Source organism: Mytilus californianus, unplaced genomic scaffold (assembly GCF_021869535.1).
Source record: "Mytilus californianus isolate M0D057914Y unplaced genomic scaffold, xbMytCali1.0.p SCAF_8, whole genome shotgun sequence".
In the NCBI taxonomy this organism is placed as follows: Eukaryota; Metazoa; Mollusca; class Bivalvia; order Mytilida; family Mytilidae; genus Mytilus; species Mytilus californianus.
The window spans coordinates 15,133,873-15,155,675 of record NW_026262734.1 but is presented as its reverse complement, the minus strand read 5'-3'; the positions used below and the strand labels follow the sequence as shown (position 1 = coordinate 15,155,675).

The window sequence follows — 21,803 nt, the reverse complement described above, 5'->3', positions numbered from 1 at the left end:
TATATTTTTTCAATTGGGCTTGTATTATATTTTTTCCCTCCGGTTTATATAATCCGTTCATCTTATTTCGACTTAAAATTCAAGATGTCCTGTATTGAGGTAAATTATATGGCCTTTCAAATACCCTCCCGATCCCTAACATCACCGCAAGTTTATTGCTTTCTGTTTGGTATTAAATGAATATAAAGATCCATTTTGTTACATCTTGTGGTCAATTTATTTGGCAATCGTCAATGGCAGTCAGCAGAGTTTAAGAACATCAGTTGTTCGACCTGTTAGTCAAATGCGTTTTGTTAAAATAAACTTTTTCACTTTTTTGGTATTTTGGAAAATGTTGTTTGTGCTGTATTTAGACCCCTCTACCACGAAATTTGTTTTACATGCACAGTATAAAAATTGCGGTTTTTATCCAACGCAATCATAGGTTTGAACGTTGTTTTCAATTTAGACTTGTTTATATTTTTTAGTTTGGGCTTGTATTATATTTTCCCTCCGGTTTATATAATCCGTTCATCCTATTTCGACTCTTTAAAATTCAAGAGTCTATCCTTAATTGAGGTAAATTATATGGCCTTCCAAATACTCTTTCGATCCCTAACATCACTGAAGAGACATTAATTGTCGAAATCCGGATATGGTGTACAAATGAACATCAGTTGTTCGACCTGTTAGTCAAATGCGTTTTGTTAAAATAAACTTTTTCACTTTTTTGGTATTTTGGAAAATGTTGTTTGTGCTGTATTTAGACCTCTCTACCACGAAATTTGTTTTACATGCAAAGTATAAAAATTGCGATTTTTAATCCAACGCAATCATAGGTTTGAACGTTGTTTTCAATTTAGACATGTATGTATACAATATAGGTGGTAGAGTGGTCTAGCGCGACCAGCTTAGTGCAACGATATCTCAGTAGCACCAGTTCGAATCCCGGCCAGGGAAGAACAAACAAATTTCTTCCGCAAATTTACAAATCTAATATTGTTCGGTTGATATTTAGACGAATTATATATACAGAATATGTGTTCAGCCATGTATCACCATCAATGGTGATCCGATGGATAAAATCTGTCGTAGAGTTGTCACTGGTTCAGACGTGCTTATGATATAAATATTTCTGTGACTGCATCCTACATTAATTTGTAAGATCCTCTACGATAGATAATTCAGCTGTAAGGATTCCTTCTTCATGCCTCATATATCATGTACTGTATTACGACGTTAGATAAAAACTGACGAGAAAAGGTAACACCAGGCCAACAAAGGCTTTATTATAGTCATATTTTTTTAAACATTTATATTCCTGAACTTCTAAGAGTTTAAACTTACACTAAAATTCTATACTACCCCTAACTCCACTTTTGGACCTCCTAAGAATACAATTTTAGGCACTACCATGTTTTTCTATACTGGTAACATTCCAAGTTATGTCTCTATGAGATGAAACACATAGATCATATCTGGGAACCAGTACGTTAACAAATTACTATATCTATGAGCAGATGAATATTATATATCTTCCCAAAAGGGATGTGTCTTGTGAAACAGCTGTATTTACAAAATGCAACCTGAAGGGCAATAAATTCAAAACGTGATTAGATATTTCTCTAATATTCCGAGATGCTGATTAATTTCGTAGTTTACACCTCTAACATTGTTCTTATAATTTTCGAAACAAAGGAATGTATATGCCAAGCTCGTTTTAATTCAAAATACTAAGGGCAAGTGTGGAGATTTCTCAAAATATTTAGGGTATATAGGAATTGCACTGACCATTTTACACAGTCTTTTTTCCTTATTGCTATAGATTAAGAAATATAAGCCCAAACTATAGTTTGACCACTATGTGTTATTTTTAGACACGGTTGCCATGTTCGTCTTTCAACCTGGACGAAAATTACTAAATTCAACAACAACTTTTTCTTGGCTAACATAGACCGTTAAATCTACAATAAGCATGCCTTGGGCCATCATTTAATTGCTGGAATCCACACTTTCTCGTTTTATACAATATAATCGGAAAATTAAACATAACCTGCTTCAAAACGCCGTTTCAAAGAGATTTTGTCCAAATCTGAATCGAACAAGTATCAAAATAATCTAAACTTTGAGCGTTTTTGTTTGTATGACGCCTTGTTTTGCCATGACGTTAATGCGCCAAAAATCATTTATTTAGAGTTGCGGAATTTCGTTTTATCTTTATAAATTTATACATTTTACAAGCTCTTATCCTGCTAATGAAGTATTTCTTTTTGTAATGCATTATAATAAGTATATAAGTACTGTAGTTGAGTTGCCGCCGTCAATTCTGATTTGACGGTCACACATATCCGTTTTACTGCCTCCGATACGTGTCGCCAGTGAAACTACATTTGCGACTGCAATTATCGTTAATTGACGGCTGAAACTTTTCAACTACAGTACTGTTATTCCTTAGTTTGTTTTTACTTCGACCATCAAATACATTTTGTTTCTGACGTTGGTTTTTTTATTCAGTATTTTACATTGCACTATCGGATTGACAAATCATACTCTGGTTTATGTTCCTTATATATAGTAACCAGGTCCCCAGAATATCAAGGAAATCATCTGAATCTTTAAACAAACATATATCCCTAAATAAATATAATTCCGCATCTGAATCTGAATCCGCATCCGATTCTGAATCAGACATGTCTGGTGTCATGACTTTTAATAAAGTGGCTATTTCAAACCTGTCTTCATCCTGTATATAGTGCCACATTAAAGATAAACACATGACACACTGTTTCTTAAATGAATTGCCTTTAGCATGCTTTATAGCACCATAAGCCTCATTAAATGCAGATACAATATCCAGTTCTTCATGGGCAACATTTTCTAAAATCCACTGCACTAGTTTTACATGTCCACGATGACATGCGTTTTTCATAAGATTCCTCAATTTAATGTTCTCACAAAATCCTTCCTCGAGAAAGTATGGTATAACAGCATACTTCTTTTTCTCCAGTAATGCATTTAGGACCACAGATAAACTATCTGCTTTGTCATGAAACTTTTTAAAAAAATAATTTACAAGCATTATGTCATAATGTTCAACTATTTCACGGTTTAAAAGCATTGAAGTTTGCTTTCCACATGCATGAAAGAACGCTTGATTGATGTCAAGCTGTTCATTTTGAAATGTATGAAATATATACTTCACATGATTAATTTTTCTCTGTTGACAACAACTCATTAAAACATCTTTAATAGGAATTTGTTCTTGAGGAAGATTTAGAAGTACCCATGTCATTACTTCGTTACTGACGTCTTTCTTCTTACATACAGTACTCATTAATAAACCTATATCTACGGAATCGTGATCAATTTCGTTCCACAACAGACTCAACCAAGTTTGAACATCCTTAAAACCTTTCAAAAAATGGTTGTAACCATAATATCTGTCAGAGAATGAACATTCTAAATTACAAGCATACATCATAGCTTGAGTCATGTCCAAAGCAAAGAAATATTCACGTAGAATCTTAACGGTTTGAATCTCAGCATATACACAGGCTTTATTCAGAATTAGTTGTTTATCAAATGAACAATAGTTTTTATTTTCCAGAAACCAGTTCACAAGATCATAATAGTTATGTTCTAGAGATGTTTTCATCATTAGTTCTATGTCTTCTGTACTAATGGAATTTAAGTATTTTTTAAGTATAAAAACTACTAAATTACACATGGCATTGTGCTGCCTATGAAACCGGGTCTGACTTAATAACCTAAACACACCTGATTTCAGATCCAAAGGGTCTATTTGAAAATGTTCAAGAATCCATGTTACCATACTTCCAAATTGGGGATTGAACGTGGGGAAAGCATCATCAATGTTCAAGATCGTCTGATCATCTCCACATGCTAACATTAGTAATGTCCTTCCATCTATAGATATATTAGAATTACATGCATTATATATGCATTTTAATAACCCAAAACATTTTTGTTCATAGGCAGTATCTACTATTTGCTGCATTTTCAACTCTTCCTTTTTCACTGTACTATTCCAGATAGTGCTTACTATTTTCAATATTATAGTAGAACATTTTCCAGTATAGTGCTTAGCTACAGATTTCAAAATTTTCCTTTTATCCAAACATGCTATTTCAATCTTTTCCAGTATGCATACTAATATATCTGGCTGTGAATACTTCAAAGTTGAATCCATAATGCTATACACATCCAACATAGTCATATCAATGTTCTGAACAAACCATTCTACAATTTTGAACATTCTAGAATCACAAGCCTGTTGACATGCAGCTTTAATATCCAACCGATCAAATTCAAATTTTCCAATAATGTATTTTACTATTTTTAACTTCTCCAACTCTATATCTCGTAAATGATCATGATCGTGTACATGCCATGTGCCTTTTCTGACTGCTTTCATACATGCTGAAATAATTACTGATTGGATGTCTAATTGAATTTGAAAGTGGCTGTTTTCCATTATTTGATTGACAACATAGAACTGTCCATTCTTGGAAGCTAAAGTCAATATCGTGGTATTATTTAAGCAAACTGGTAGGAAAGCTTCAAATATATAATCAGGAACATGATGTTTCTGTAAAACTAAAGTTACAACAGGAATCAGTTCTTTTGAAGTAATGTTAATTTTAGTAAAGAGAAAATTTAGCAGTTCTTGGATATAGGGTTCCTTACTCAAATTCCAGTCAACTTTATCAATATTTTTTCTCAAAAATGATACAAAACAGGAAACAGTACCATTTGATTTATATTTGGATGTTAGATATTCTACTGTATCAAACATCTGGTACTTGAAAGCAATTTCTAAGATATAGTCAACATCAGTTAATTCCTGGTCTGCAAATCTTTCTATCAGCCATTTAAGTGGTATATGAGATAATGATGGCGTTCTCCGGAATATTCTTTTATAACAAATCACTCTTCTTATCCATTTATCCCTATACATCAACTTAAAAAATGAATTGATATCAAAAGGAGTCTGATTGTATTTTGAAAGTAAGAACTCCAACACTGGTTTATTGAATACTTCATATGCATTCCATATACATAATGTAAGAAAAACACATGTTTTACTACCATCTTCGACATGAGACATGGTAATTATGTTTGGTATTTCGGTTAGTATAACACCTTGATCAAGCAAAACAGGTATTTTGTTTTCTTCAACTATGCTCAATGTGGCTTTAACACTTCTGATATCTTTAGTAAAACAGACCGCATATAAAGATGAAATCAATGCAAATTTCATGTAACAAATGGTGTAATAGTCCTTGCTGGTTTTGATTATTTGGTTGAATGTATCCAATACAAAACCATATACATCTAAATGACTTTCTGATGTGGCTAAAGTATCAAGTAAGTGAGCAAAAAAACATTCTTTGCTCTTCATGTGTTGAAAATAACTGTTAAACCTATACATTTCCTTGTATCTGATCATATTTTCAGTATGTTTATCTTTGGTATCTTCCTTTTCTAAAGCCTCAAATAAACAAGGTAGTAGGAGACTATAGTCTTGTTGGAATATTTCAGTATTACTAAAGTTACTTAAAAATAGACATGTAAATTCTGCCATGTAAAACTCTGCTAATCTATCGGCCAATAGTTTATAACTGTTAGTTGGAATTCTCAATACTACCTCTCCATCTTTTTCTTTATATGATTCTGGTTTTACCATCTTAAGGAAAAATGACCAGCTGATTAAAGGTATGATCTTGTTTATATTTTCTTCGTCAATCAGGGCAAAAGATATGATGACACTCTCATGTAGTGTTGGATGATGTAATCTGTAAGATCTTTGATTGGGAATATTTATCAAATAACTTCCTTTGAGTTCCATAACTGCATCCACTACGTGGAACTTTTTCAGTTTTATTGTCTCTCCATAGATTGCATCAATTATTTTTGGAACCTCTATAACACACGAGTTATCATTAGGGTAAATACAATTATCATTTATTGCTGTGTAGACTATTACTGCATACTGTAGCATAAACTTTGCTTTATCATTGCTGTGAATTGTACCTTTACGTCTTAATGTCCTTAAGTCTTCTAATATGGCTTCTGTTGGACTGTCAAAAAATTTGCTTCCAAGATGAAAATATTTGTCATTATGGATGAACTCATACACTACTAGAGGAAACCCTTTGACTGGATTACACTGTATTATATCCCAAACTTCGTCCGATTTTAAAATCGTATCACCATTACAGTCTACAAACCCTGTTTTGCCATCATGTACTGCTTGACGAACGGTTTTCATATATTTAGTGAGAATAGTGTTTTTCTCCCCCCGTCTTAGTATATATCTGTCTGAACTTAGATCAATAAAGTTAAATTTGAATAATCTATGACTGTCAAACACTTCTTGACACTGGCGTTTGACTGTATCTCTGATAGTTATAATGACTTTAATGTTACCTTTACAAACATATGCATGAACTTTGTCAAGAATTGGTGCATCCTTCTCTTTATTATAAATACAGTTTGTTTCACCAAAAATGTCATCAAGTAAAACCGCAACATTGTCTTCTCTACTGACAATATCTTCCAATTCATTCAATGTATTTAGCTTTATACATTTGAATGAAGTATCTCCAGTGCAAAACATATGTAGGACATGGCGACCAGTCCGACTTTTCCCTGTGCCTGCATGTCCTGTTATTAACAAGACGCCATCCTGTTTCAACAATGATAAGCTGTCTGTCACCACCTTAGTAGTCACAAATGTATCCTCTCTTAAATCTTCTTCAATAAGGGCTTTTGTATCTCCTAAAAATATATTCAAATAGATATTAATATTAATATGTATTTCAATGTTAGAATGTAAAAGAAATCAGTTTAAATCAATTTTTTTTCTTTGTTGATATATTTGTTTGTTTTTATAGCATTAAAGATTATAACATAATGTTGACTGTTGTGTCCCTATTTTTGACATTTTTTCCTGTTGTGTCTGTTTATTTTTTTTCGCATGTTGTTGTCGGTATGGTGGAATTTTCAGCGACTGTCGTGCAAGTGAGAGGATAAGCTAGCTATAAAACCAGGTTTAATCCCCTATTTAAGGGCCAGGCGGGAGTATGTCCCAAGACAAAACTATATCAGAAACACAACTCTCTGATTTGTAAAACCAGTTTCAATAGAGTTTATTCTTATTTTCAGGTTTAAAAATCAAATTTTGTGAGGATATCTTTATAACTTAATTATATTTGTAAAAATATTAAAAATAAACTTCCCCTTGATGGTGATAGTACATGAAACAAGTATTCTGTGAGTATTGCATGGCAATACATAGTCCCCTACTGGTTAAAAATTCATTGTTTTTGAATAAATGTTACCTTGATCTATACTTTGTCATGGTGTAAACTATATACCAATTTTCAATTTATTATCTTCAAGTAGGACGAAAAAAAGAGTTGAAAACTGATCATTTAAGTCCAAGAAACATTACTCTGCACAAAATCATCAGACCGGAACAAAATTCGAACTTGATCTGTAACTTGTCATAAAACAATACACCAAATATCAAATCAATATCTTCAAACATGCAAAAAAAGTGTGGAAAATTGATTTACGAATGGACAGACAGACAGTCTGGTATTTCTTCTGCTAATTACAAGCAATTATTCTCCAATTAGATGAAAGTCAATAAAGTTTTTAAAGGTTTTGGTAATATGTTGATCGAAGAATGCGACCTAGTCTTAAGGTTGAACACCTATATGTTACATATTTTATTTTTACCTTCAAAGATAACCTTGAAGAATAGCCAACTTCCGTAAATTAAGGCGATATTCATATCTAGCAGATCAATTAAGAAGAGAAACATCAAGAGGTCAAGAAAGAGAGAGAGAGAGAGAGAGAGAGAGAGAGCTGTGTTTTATCGTGTCGGCATGTCATTTTTTCTTTGTTGACGTAGTTTGTTGTTTTATATAGATCATAATACAATGTTGACTGCTGTCTATTGTACCCTAAGTTTTTCCATCATTTGAGTTGAATTTTCCTTGGAGTTAAGTATTTTTGTTATTTTAATTTTCTCATAGAACATTATGGATTAACTAACAGTAAATAATTACCCTCAAGTCTTTTTTGCTTACTTTGACCTGGAAATAGAAAAAAATCATACATTGGACTATTTATTTCCTACATGTTATAGAATAATAGGCATTTTAAAAGCTATCTTCATTTTGTTCTTTTTAAATGATATTTATGTACAGCATATACACCAATATAAATGAATACCAGAGACATTCACCTGTGAACTCTCACCTACTGCTTTAAAATAACGATATAAACATGTTATCAGATAAATTTCTAAAATTTGGATGTTCTTTTCTGTTCTGTACTACGATTTCCTTCAGGGTTGTATGATGGTATCATTTCAAAGCTTTGCTGTTGAAAGGGCTGGTTCAAGTATAATGTCTTTCCTGATAGAGAATGAATACTGTATTCTGCAAGATGATAATCCAATCTTGATAAAGCATGATTATTGAATGAGCATTATCATTGGTACAATATAGAAATCAAAACATCGTCGATGTTGTGATCCAGCTATATTCATTAAGCTAGTCTGATAATCTTTCTGACCATACTTTTTTCAATATTGTTTTCTCTTTCCATTTCCAATCTTACTTAAAATATCTATGTTGTTGTCCAAAGTTAGGGAATTTCCCAAAAGTGATGCAATATTGATATCTATTGATATTTCAATTTAGACTCTGTCAAATTTTTTTTTTTTAAATATTTGCAATTTAATGGTATTGCCAAGAATGGAAAGTGAAATCATCAAACAAGTAATATATTTTTTTTATATGTCATTAATAATAACTGGCTTAATAATTTCCAGAAAGAGGCCTTGCAAATCAGTTTCTCAACAACAAAAGTTAAAAAAAAATAATACTATTTTTTACCTAAATTGGTGTTGACATTCTATGCTAAGAAAATATACATTTCCTGTATTCACATATTAAATGTACAAATACCTAATGCTGAGATATTTCCAATTACTGTTACATGTAAATAGCAATATAATGGGATATCAATGTAGAACACAAAAAAAATGTATTGCAGAAAATGCTCAGGTAAGAGTAAGTTATGCAATTGTGTTTATTGTTTCAACCAAATTTCTGATAATTGTAACTAATTAATTAGAACTTGATTATTGACAGATGATAATCACACTGATTTTACAAGTGAAATAAAACATTTTTTATACATATTTTTTTCATGTTTGTCTTTTCTTTGAAAAAAAACCAACATCTGATCAATCATTCAGCTAGCTAGCAATTTAAATGTAGTGTAGATCAAAATAAAAAATGCATTTGTAGGTTTACTATTGAGGTGAAGAAGGTGTGTATTCAATTAGGTGTTTAATAAATTGTGTCTATCTAATTGTGTAACAGGTCATGAGATATTACCTGTGGTGAATTTAGACTGGGGTTGTTTGCAATTAATACTTGCACCTTTGGGTGTAATTATTTGAAAATCATGACAGTTGATACTCAAACTGAATCTTACTTGTCTACCCTTACCGAAAAATAAGCCTTGTGGCAAACTTGCAGGAACTACACATATACCAATGTCATGTGTGTAGACACATTCAATTCATCTCTTTCAAATGACACATCAAAATTTTAAAAAAGAACTTGCTGCCTATATACAAACAGTCATTGAAAGAATACTTGCAAACTAATGAGATTCGAGGAAATACATACATGCATTTCATTTTAGAAAAAGGCGGCGGGGGTCATTCTCAAACGATATCATGTATCGACCGGTATAAAGAAATAAAAAAGGATAAATATCAGATGTGTATTTAGCATATATAGAGCTAGGTAATAATTGCATTCACTTTATTAAACCGTATACATTTAATCAGTTACAAAATTCAAACTTATAATAGCTAAAGCATGTAGAGTATTTCAAACATATATAGTTGCTAACTTCCCTTATGGAACTGAATTGTTTGCCGCAAACTTGCAGCAGACTTGCAGCAAGCTTGTGGAAAACAAAAAGTTTGCAGGAACACAGAAAATAGTGTTTGCAGATGTTTGCCGCTAGCTGCAAACTTCCGGCAAACATTACAGCTTTTTGCTGCAAGCTTGCGGCAAGTTTGCAAAAACATCAATGTTTGCCGTAAGATTGCCAGAAAGTTAAGATAATAAATAAACAGTTTGCTGCAAGATTGCAGAAAACTTTGACCATTCTATATGTTTGCCAGAACATTGCAAGCATTACACAATATTGACTGGGCATGCCTAGTTGGCACTTCCTGGAATCTAACAATTTGAAATTATGTCTAGGTCATGTTGATTGTGTTTGGAAAATGCATTTCACATATAAGAGATCAAGGAGTCATTTTGGTTCAATAATATAGGATATTCAATAGGTAACTTTGTAAGTACAAATAAGTCATAGAACTGCATGTTTAAATAAAATAATTAATGTCACCATCATACATAATTAAGTAAGCAACTATATATATATATGTGTGTGTTTGAAAAACTTTAGCTACTAAGTATTATAAGTTTGAATTCTGTAACTGATGTCACTAACTGTATCATGTTTATTAAAATTAAGTTCAATTCTGCAATGCAATTATTACCTAGCTTTATACCCAACACACATTGGATGTTTATCCTTTTTCATTTCTTAATACAGGTATATAATGTCATTTGAGAATAACCCCTGCCCCCTTTTTTCAAAACTCAAATGCATGTATGTATTTCCTTAAATCTTTAAATTTGCAAGAATTCTTTCAATGACTGTTTTATTAACAGTTACAGGCAGGAATTCTTTTCAAAATGTTGCTGTGTACTTTGAAAGAGATAAATTGAATGTGTCTTCACACATGACATTGGTATATGTGTAGTTCCTGCAAGTTTGCCGCAAGTTTGCAACAAACAATTGCCGCAAGCTTGCGGCAAATCTAATTTGCATAATTATGTTTGCAGCAAGCATGCCGCAACCTTCATTTGCAAGGTAAAATGGTTGCGGCAAACTTGCCGCAGGGCTTATTTTTCGGTAAGGGTTAATTATACTGGTATGTATGATGTTGACATTATTTATTTTAGTAAATCAACAGTTTTATGCATAATTTGTACTTACAATATTACATATTGAATATCCTATATTATTGAACCAAAATGTCTCCTTGATCTCTTATATATATGTAACATTTATCAAACACAATCAACATGACCTAGCCCACAATTTCAAATTGTTAGCATCCAGGAAGTGCCAACTAGGCATGCCAGTCAATATTGTGTTATTCATGCAATGTTCTAGCAAACATATAGAATATTCAAAGTTTTCTGCTAACTTGCGGCAAACATATAGAATGATCAAAGATTTCTGGTAACTTGCGGCAAACATTCGTTATTTTCTTAACTTTCCTGCAATCTTATGGCAAACATTGATGTTTCTGCAAACTTGCCCCAAAACGCTGCAATATTTGCCGGAAGTTTGCAGCTATCGGCAAACATCTGCAAACACTATTTTCTGTGTTCCTGCAAGGTTTTTGTTTGCTGCAAGCTTGCAGCAAGTCTGCTGCAAATTTGCGGCAAACATTTCAGTTCTATATGGGTATGGAAAGAATTGGAGTAATACCATTTCAAAAAAGTGTGGGAATCAACTTAAATATATTAATACACCTGTTGACACAAATATCATTAAACAAGAACTTACACAAGCATAAGATACTAATATAATACGTTTAAAGTTTTTATCAACTGATTCAATTGATGTACAATTACTTTTTTCAAATTAATTCATAAATAGTATCATTATCAATTTTGATTTACAAAGAAACTATAAGCAAGTGTATCTCTACAATAAAAGGGTTGTTCAATCAATCTTTTCTTAATTTAAGGGCAAATAACATGTCAAAAGTTGGCAGTTGATGATTAAAATATGGTTTTAGAAAGTTTCTGCAAGTCATAAAGACACATAAATAGTTTCATGATATGTCTTCATATAGTTTTCTGCACCATCTCAAAACCAGAGTAATCACATAGATCCAGCAAGGCTGATTCAAAAATGAAGGCCAACCATGATAGAACATGATGACTGAATAAGAAATATAGTTGGCACACTTACCTCGATAAAGCATGATCACTGTACTCAGTAAGAAGAAGAGTAGTTTATGGATCAGGAAACGCTACCTTGGTAGAGCATGATTACAGTACTCAGTGAGACGAAGAGTAGTTTATTGATCAAGAAAAGCTACCTTGGTAGAGCATGATTACAGTACTCAGTAAGAAGAAGAGTAGTTTATGGATCAGGAAACGCTACCTTGGTAGAGCATGATTACAGTACTCAGTAAGAAGGAACGTAGTTTATGGATCAAGAAAAGCTACCTTGGTAGAGCATGATTACTGTTCTCAGTAAGAAGAAAAGTAGTTTATGGATCAGGAAAAGCTACCTTGGTAGAGCATGATTGCTGTACTCAGTAAGAAGAAGAGTAATTTATGGATCAAGAAAAGCTACCTTGGTAGAGCATGATTACTGTACTCAGTAATAAGAAGAGTAGTTTATGGATCAAGAAAAGCTACCTTGGTGGAGCATGATTTATGTACTCATTAAGAAGAAGAGTAGTTTATGGATCAAGAAAAGCTACCTTGGTAGAGCATGATTACTGTACTCAGTAAGACGAAGAGTAGTTTAAAGATCAAGAAAAGCTACCTTGGTAGAGTATGATTACAGTAATTAGTAAGACGAAGAATAGTTTATGGATCAAGAAAAGCTACATTGGTAGAGCATGATTACAGTACTCAGTAAGACGAAGAGTAGTTTATGGATCAAGAAAAGCTACCTTGGTAGAGCATGATTACAGTACTCAGTAAGACGAAGAGCAGTTTGTGCATCACGAAACGCTGCATTAGTAGAGCATGATAACAGTAATCAGTAAGACGAAGAGTAGTTTATAGATCAAGAAATGCTACATTAGTAGAGCATGATTACAGTTATCAGTAAGACAAAGAATAGTTTATGGATCATGAAATGCTTCATTGCATTTGGTAGAGCATAGCAACAGTACTCAGTAAGACAAAGAGTAGTTTATGGATCAAGAAATGCTACATTGGTAGAGCATGATAACAGAACTCAGTAAGACGAAGAGTAGTTTCTGGAACAAGAAACTCTACATTGGTAGAGCATGAATACAGGGGCGTGTTTTATTGGTCTCTTCTGCACATCTCCAGAATGTCTTCTGGTGAAGAGTCCAAAAAAATGAATCTGGACCTCTTCTGGAGATATTCTACGGAAGACCAATAAAACAAAAATTCAATTTACAGTCGAATATAGCAGATTTTTGTTATGTTGGATGACATAAATGGAGTTTACGATGATTTTATAGCAAATTAAGATACGTCCGGTAGACATGACTGTAAAAAAATAACAACAACTTCTGTAACATTTTTTCCCCCAGATGATATTTCATCCGGATAGAGTTTTGCTTTACATGCTCTGTTCGTGACATTTTTCTTTGTTCTTTCCTCTAACTCAATTTTGCTAGACAAATCAGGCTTAAACCCCCATTATTTGATTTTTAAGAATAATCTTATACTGCACAAAAATTCGTCAATGTTTGTCTCGAATATAATCAAAATGGACATCTTGTCTATCCAATTTTTTTAAAGTAACCAAACTGGATTATTTTTGTATAAAGCAAAGATATCGGAAAGTTCTAAAAATCATTTTTCTCTGGTGGTCCTTGAAGAAAATCTTCTGGTCCTAACTATTATTTCTATTGCAAAATTTCGATGGTCAAAACCTTCGGACCACCACTTTTCAAAAATTTTCATTGTATATGGATCTATATGCAAGTATACAATGTATGTGCCTGTCCCAAGTCAGGAGCCTGTAATTCAGTGGTTGTCGTTTGCTTATATGTTACGTATTTGTTTTTCGTTCATTTTTTGTACATAAATTAGGCCATTAGTTTTCTCGTTTGAATTGTTTTACATTGTCATTTCGGGGCCTTTTATAGCTGACTGTGCGATATGGGCTTTGCTCATTGTTGAAGGCCGTACGGTGACCTATAGTTGTTAATTTCTGTGTCATTTGGTCTCTTGTGGAAGTTGTCTCATTGGCAATCATACCACATCTTCTTTTTTATAATAACGTTACCAGACATTTCTCAGACTGTTTTTTTTTTTTAATAAATCAGTTGGTTGTGTACTGATTGATACTTCAGTCTGGGAGAACAAGATTTATTTCAGTACTAGTTGTAATTAGCTTTGAACAAACTTCCAGTAATTGCAAATACTCTAATTTCGGTGCTTTGTGTCTATTGTCTTAATGTAAGTTGTTTTTCTTTTGTGTGTCTCGTACCGATCTTTTGAGTTAATCTAATTGTAATTGATTTGTGCAGGTTGTTCTTATATTGTACTGTTACATCACTGTCCCAGCTTCGGGGAGGGTTGTGCGCTCACAAACATGTTCTTGTACTGTTACACCACTGTCCCAGGTTAGGGGGCGGGTTGTGCCGGATCCCACTAACATGTTTAACCCCGCCACATTCTGTATGTACCAAAAAAAATGTATGTGCCTGTCCCAAGTCAGGAGCCTGTTATTCAGTGGTTGTCGTTTGTTGCTGTGTTATATATTTGTTTTTCGTTCATTTTGTTGTACATTAATATTAGACCGTTAGTTTTCTCGTTTGAATTGATTTACATTTGTGATTTGGGGGCCTTTTATAGCTGACTATGCGGTATGGGCTTTGCTTTTTGTTGAAAGCCGTACGGTGACCTATAGCTATTAATTGCTGTGTCATTTGGTCTCTTGTGGAAAGTTGTCTCATTGGCAATCTTCGTTTTTATATCAACCCTGCCATATTCTTTGTGTGCCTGTCCCAAGTCAGGAGCCTGTATATAGTTTAGTGGTTGTCGTTGGTTCATGTCTCGACCCATATTTCAGTGATATTTTGTAAATTATTTTGTTATGTATAATTAGGCCGTTAGTTTTCGTTTGAATTGTTTCTCACACTTTTCACGTCGGGCCTTTTATAGACGACTTTTAATACAGTATCGGGTTTTGTCATTGTTGAAGGCCTTAAGTACGGTTGCCTATAATTGATTACATCAACTTCATATTTAAACTCCGGTGGATAGTTGCCTCATTAGCAATCATACATCTCTTCGTTTTTATATTATCCCAAGTCAAAGTGGACAGCAGTTCTTTAGCAGTTTATTAGCATTCACAGTTCTTACTCGACAGCTGTTCTTTAGCAGTTCATTAGCATTCACAGTTGCCAAATTCAAGGCAATAGTTAATTTGCATATAGGCATTCCAATAGCATTCCATAGCAGTTTATTTAGCCTTTACAGTTATTTAGCAGTTAATTTTGACGAAAAATTTAAATGAGATACTCAAAAACTGCTATTTTCTCTGAATATTCATGAGAACTGCTATAATAACAGCTATCAATAATGAATATTCATAGAAACTGCTAAGTTGTACATCCTAATATGGCTTTCTAAACTGCTAATAACTGCTATGGAATGCTATCAGATCTGTCAAAAGTTGGAATACAAAGGTACACATGAATATACATTGTACAAGATATGAATGCAAAAATAAAATTCTAATATTTTACTGCAAGTCTTGTTGAAATTTCAAAAAGTTGCACCAACTTATATTTGTGATTTGAGCAGTAACTGCAATCAAATGACTCTATTTTAATCCAATAACCGACTTGTTAAGGGGTGTAAACATGCTTTGTGAGTACTGTACCTGGCCTTATACCCCTTATTAATTATGTCAGTGGCAGAATAATAGGAACAGTTAAGAACTATAAAGCACTTTAAATATCAGTGCTTATAAAAAGCAACTTATTCAATAAGAGTGGTTACTTAAGATACTATTTATTACCTTGACTAAATGATTTTCAGATTAAAAGTTATCTTATTTTTATTATTATTTAATTACCAAATGTACTACTAAATCTCTTCTACTATATATATTTTGTGTGGACCAAAAGAAAACAGTTATCTCCTCTTTCTCTTTTGGAATTAAACAAAATAATTCTTAATACATGTAATATATTATGTTTCCACTTTCTGAAAAAAATTTAAGTAACATATATTAATTTCATTAAATGGACTGTTTGGTCAATATTAAACAATCAGCTATATGTGACCTAGGTTTCCCTAATATTCCCTCCCCCTTTTTCAACTCTTGAATATGATTTATTTTTGTTTTTTTTACAAAATCATATTAAAATATTCATATTTTTATTTTCAATTAACATCTTGCACTGTTAGTATATGCTAGTATTTTATTACAATCCTCTCATCATCAGATATTCTATTTGAATAAACAACTATCCCCCCTTTTTTGGGGCTTTCTGTATTATTTCTGTTTTTCCCTACAAAGTTATGTCAGAAAATACACATGCATTATCTGTAACTTCAACTTACTGTACTGCAGGTGTGAGAAATTATTCCATTTAGCCCAAATTAAACTTCATAATTGACAAAAATACAGTTTTTCACTAGCAAATATTTACACACAACTTGGAGCCAAAATGCACATTTGAAAATGATCAAATAACCTTCAAATAAAGGTTTACTATCAAGCTGAAAACACAGCCAGATCCAAGCATTTTTATAACAAAGATTAAAACCAAAACTGCTATTGAACTGCTGTCATAACTGTTGTCCAATTGACAAATTGACAACAGTTTAGAAGGTAGATCCAGACTGCTAAGATGAATGCTTAAAGAGGAATGCTAAGAAATGGTGAAATAAGGCAGTTTCTCAAACTGCTATTAGATGGAATGCTATGAACAGCTGAAAGACTGCTAAAAATATTAAAAACTGGTAAATAACAGCTAATAAACTGCAAATGATAGCAGTTCAGTTTGACTTGGGATATACCTGACTTTTAAACTCGTGTTTTCCTGAACCGATTCCTGAACATGCATGGCATATTTGTCACTGGGCGTTAAAAATTAGCAACAAACAATCAATCAATTTTAACTTGTGTTAAATAAGAAGAAAAACCATTTGATATTTATTCATTTATTGGGGTGGGGGACAGGAGGATTTCATATATGGATATGGTTGCCTGGTAAGAGCTGAAAAATAGGCATAATAAGGGACAGATTAAAAAAAGTTAATAATGCCCTCTTCCCTTCCCCATTCTTCATCTATACATTTAAACTGACCACCACGGAATAGTCCAACTTAGTGTTGAAAGTAGCGAAAAACACCAATCAATCAAATCCCTTCCCTAGAATATCAAATAGTCGTCCCTTAACTGTAATGGTCCGTGTAGTTCTTATATTTATCCAGCTTATCGTCCTACAGGGATGTCCTACTAAGACTGTCATACCATAAAAACGTTTATAACACAGCTCACATTCTAATATATCTGCATTCATAAATTTATTAATGTCATTTAGACTAAACGACGCCATGTTTGTTATGTGCCTCTGCCGTCTAAACTACCTATCAAAAAAGAAACGGTGGAAGAGAGCCAGTAGATCTTCCCTATGCAAAAAAAACAGAAATGGACCTCTTCTGGCTCACTACCGAAGAACAAAAAAACACGCCCCTGTACTCAGTAAGTGGAAGAGTAGTTTATGGATCAAGAAAAGCTACCTTGGTAGAGCATGATTACAGTACTCAGTGAGACGAAGAGTAGTTTTTGGATCAAGAAAAGCTACCTTGGTAGAGCATGATTACAGTACTCAGTAAGACAAAGAGTAGTTTATTGATCCAGAAAAGGTTACTTGGTAGAGCATGATTACAGTACTCAGTAAGAAGAAACAGAGTTTATGGATCAAGAAATGCTACATTAATAGAGCATGATTACAGTACTCAGTAAGACAAAGAGTAGTTTATGGATCAAGAAAAGCTACATTGGTAAAGCATGATTACAGTACTCAGTAAGATGAAGAGTAGTTTCTGGATCAAGAAACGCTACATTGGTAGAGCAGGATTACAGTACTCAGTAAGACCAAGCGTAGTTTATGGATCAAGAAAAGCTACCTTGGTAGAGCATGATTACAGTACTCAGTAAGATAAAGAGTAGTTTATGGATCAAGAAACCCTACCTTGGTAGAGCATGATTACAGTACTCAGGAAGAGGAAGAGAAGTTTATGGATAAAAAAAAGCTACCTTGGTAGAGCATGATTACAGTACTCAGTAAGAAGAAGAGTAGTTTATGGATCAGGAAACGCTACCTTGGTAGAGCATAATTTCTGTACTCAGTAAGACAAAGAGTAGTTTACGGATCAAGAAAAGCTACCTTGGTAGAGCATGATTACAGTACTCAGTAAGAGGAAGACTAGTTTATGGATCAAAAAAAGCTACCTTGGTAGAGCATGATTACAGTATTCAGCGAGACAAAGAGTAGTTTATGGATCAAGAAAACCTACCTTTGTAGAGCATAATTTCTGTACTCAGTAAGACAAAGAGTAGTTTACGGATCAAGAAAAGCTACCTTGGTAGAGCATGATTACTGTACTCAGTTAGTGGAAGAGTAGTTTACGGATCAAGAAAAGCTACCTTGGTAGAGCATGATTACTGTACTCAGTTAGTGGAAGAGTAGTTGATGGATCAAGAAAAGCTACCTTGGTAGAACATGATTACAGTACTCAGTAAGACGTAAAGCAGTTTGTGGATCACAATACGCTGCATTAGTAGAGCATGATAACATTAATCAGTAAGACGAAAAGTAGTTTATGGATCAAGAAATGCTACATTAGAAGAGCATGATTACAGTAATCAGTAAGACGAAGAGTAGTTTATGGATCATGAAATGCTTCATTGCATTTGGTAGAGCATAGTTACAGTGCTCAGTAAGACAAAGAGTAGTTTATGGATCAAGAAAAGCTACCTTAGTAGAACATGATTACAGTACTCAGTAAGAGGAGGAGTAGTTTATGGATCAAGAAAAGGTACCTTGGTAGAGCAGGATTACAGTACTCAGTAAGACCAAGACTAGTTAATGGATCAAGAAACGCTACCTTGGTAGAGCATGATTACAGTACTCAGTAAGAGGAAGAGTAGTTTATGGATCAAAAAAAGCTACCTTGGTAGAGCATGATTAAAGTACTCAGTGAGACGAAGAGTAGTTCAAGGATCAAGAAAAGCTACCTTGGTAGAGCATGATTACAGTACTCAATAAGACGAAAGGTAGTTTATGGATCAAGAAAAGCTACCTTGGTAGAGCATGATTACAGTACTCAGTAAGAAGAAGAGTAGTTTATGGATCAAGAAACGCTACCTTGGTAGAGCATGATAACAGTAATCAGTAAGACGAAAAGTATTTATGGATCAAGAAATGCTACATTCGAAGAGCATGATTACAGTAATCAGTAAGACGAAGAGTAGTTTATGGATCATGATATGCTTCATTGCATTTGGTAGAGCATAGTTACAGTGCTAATTAAGACAAAGAGTAGTTTATGGATCAAGAAAAGCTACCTTGGTAGAGCATGATTACAGTACTCAGTAAGAAGAAGAGTAGTTTATGGATCAAGAAAAGTTCCTTTCCTAGAGCATGATTACAGTACTCAGTAAGACGAAGAGTAGTTTATGGATCAAGAAAAGCTACCTTGGTAGAGCATGATTACAGTACTCAGTAAGACGAAGAGTAGTTTATGGATCTAGAAAAGCTACCTTGGTAGAGCATGATTACAGTACTCAGTAGTACGAAGAGTAGTTTATGGATGAAGAAAACCTACCTTGGTAGAGCATGATTACAGTACTCAGTAAGACGAAGAGTAGTTTATGGATCAAGAAACGCTACCTTGCTTGAGCATGATTACACAGTGTTGCAGTACTCAGTAAGATGAAGAGTAGTTTATGGAGTAGAATATACTGACCTTGATAGATCAGGATTACTGTACTTGGTAAGATTTCCTTAGTGCAAGTGTCCAGAGGCAAATATTTCATGCATTTTCAAGACAAGAACAAATTAACAGTAAATGAAATATTAATAGGTAGGTACTGTAATAGAAAATGATCTCATCCAGAAATTGATTGAAAAGCGTTACATTTGATGTTCAATATTTATCACCTGGATGTTTAGTGTAAATTTAGCATGTTTCGAAATTGTTATGTTTTGTGCATTATTGATTGTGACTTTTGAACAATGGACAAAACTGTGAGGTCAATAACTGTAATTTCAGGAAATGCTGCATATGTATAACTCTGCCAAAATTTAAGATGAAAGTTTTATTTTTGAAAAACGTATTCTAAGATTTTCACTAAGAGGAAAGTTGAAACCTAACCACTTCTTGAATGACCACTGGGTACCTGTTCCCCCTGGTCAAATACATTGCATACTTTGGGTATCTAATATGAAGTTTTATTAATGATACTTGAGGAGAAAATAAAATGCTTCGCTGAGCACAGCCTGATACGACTGCACAGGTGGAACTCTGAACAGTTGGGGCGAGTTTGGACACAATATTCAAGCTTGATACTGTCTGAATTTGGATCGTGATAAAATTTCTGTCACAAAAATATGTAATAAAAGATCTTAAGAATTTGAAATGGGACATTTAATTTACCAAGTATGGCCTGATATCCAAAATCTAACAACATGGTTAGATTCAGCATATAAAAAAAACACAAATTTTTTTTTTTTTTTAGATGAAATCAAACAAAGTTTACTTTTGGACTTTACAAACTTTAATATGGACTTATTTGAAAACAAAGCATAAAATAAAAAATCTGAATGCACAATATGATTCAGCATATCATAGAGCCACAATAATTCAGTTTTTGATAAAATCATATGAATTTTAATTTTGGACCCTTTGGACCTTAATGTAGACCAATTATAAAAAATCGGTCCCATTATCCAAAATAGTAATACAAGGTTAGAACCCCGATAAATTAAAGACTTTAAGTTAATCCCATTGAAATTGGTTAGAAGTTTTTGCTTTTGCACAATACTGTGCTATTGTGCAATACTGTGTAATTGAAGATTTTTTGCTGTTGCACAATACTGCGCTATTGCACAATATTGTGCAAATGAGGATTTCTTGCTATTGTGCAATACTGTGCAATTGAAGATTTCTTGCTATTGCATATATAATACTGTGCTATTGAGCAATACTGTGCATTTGAAGATTTCTTGCTAGTGTGATATTCTGTGCGATTGAAATTTATTGGTATTGCATAATAGTGGACAATTAAGGATTTCTTGCTATTGTGCAATACTGTGCAATTGAAGATTTCTTGCTATTGGGCAATACTGTGCTATTGGGCAATACAGAGCAATTGAAGATATATTGCTATTGTGCAATAATGTGCTGTTGCACAATACTTAGTAAATCTGAAAAATGAAAAATGGAAAATGTTTAGGAAAAAAATCCCCCCCACAATTTGTTTTGAATCCCCCTTTGAGTAATTGCCCCCAAACTCAATATCAGCCTTTCCTTTGTGGTAATATACTTTGTAGTAAAATTTCAGAAAGATCCATACACTTAACTTAAAGTTATTTTCTGGAAACTAGAAAAATGCTTGTTTTTGGCCCCTTTTTTACCCCTAATTCCTGAAGTTCAGACCTGAACATTTAGGGCTATTGCCCCCAAACGCAATCACAGTCTTCTCTTTGAAATATCGAACCTTGTGGTACAATTTCAGAGAGATTCATGCACTAGCACATAAGCAAATATCTGGAAACTATAAAAATGCTTGTTTTTGCCCCTTTTTGGCCCCTGATTCCTAAACTGTTGGTACCATAACCCCCAAAATCAATCCCACCCTTCCTTTTGTGGTATTGAACCTTCTGATAAAATTTATTGGAGATCCATTCACCTAAGCTAAATTTATTTTAC

General features: G+C 33.3%; 1 protein-coding gene across 1 annotated transcript in view; it reads right to left on the bottom strand.

The window, feature by feature from the left end:
- Nucleotides 1-1,238: 1,238 nt before the first annotated feature.
- The window catches only part of LOC127710637 (uncharacterized), a 46,107-nt gene continuing 25,542 nt past the window's right edge, over nucleotides 1,239-21,803 (bottom strand). The window contains exons 5-6 of the mRNA XM_052216577.1: nucleotides 8,079-8,105; nucleotides 1,239-6,780 (exon numbers count right to left, since the gene is read on the bottom strand). Of these exons, the coding sequence (XP_052072537.1) occupies nucleotides 2,498-6,780; nucleotides 8,079-8,105 (4,310 nt within the window). The 3' untranslated portion in view covers nucleotides 1,239-2,497. The remainder of the gene's footprint in view (nucleotides 6,781-8,078; nucleotides 8,106-21,803) is intronic.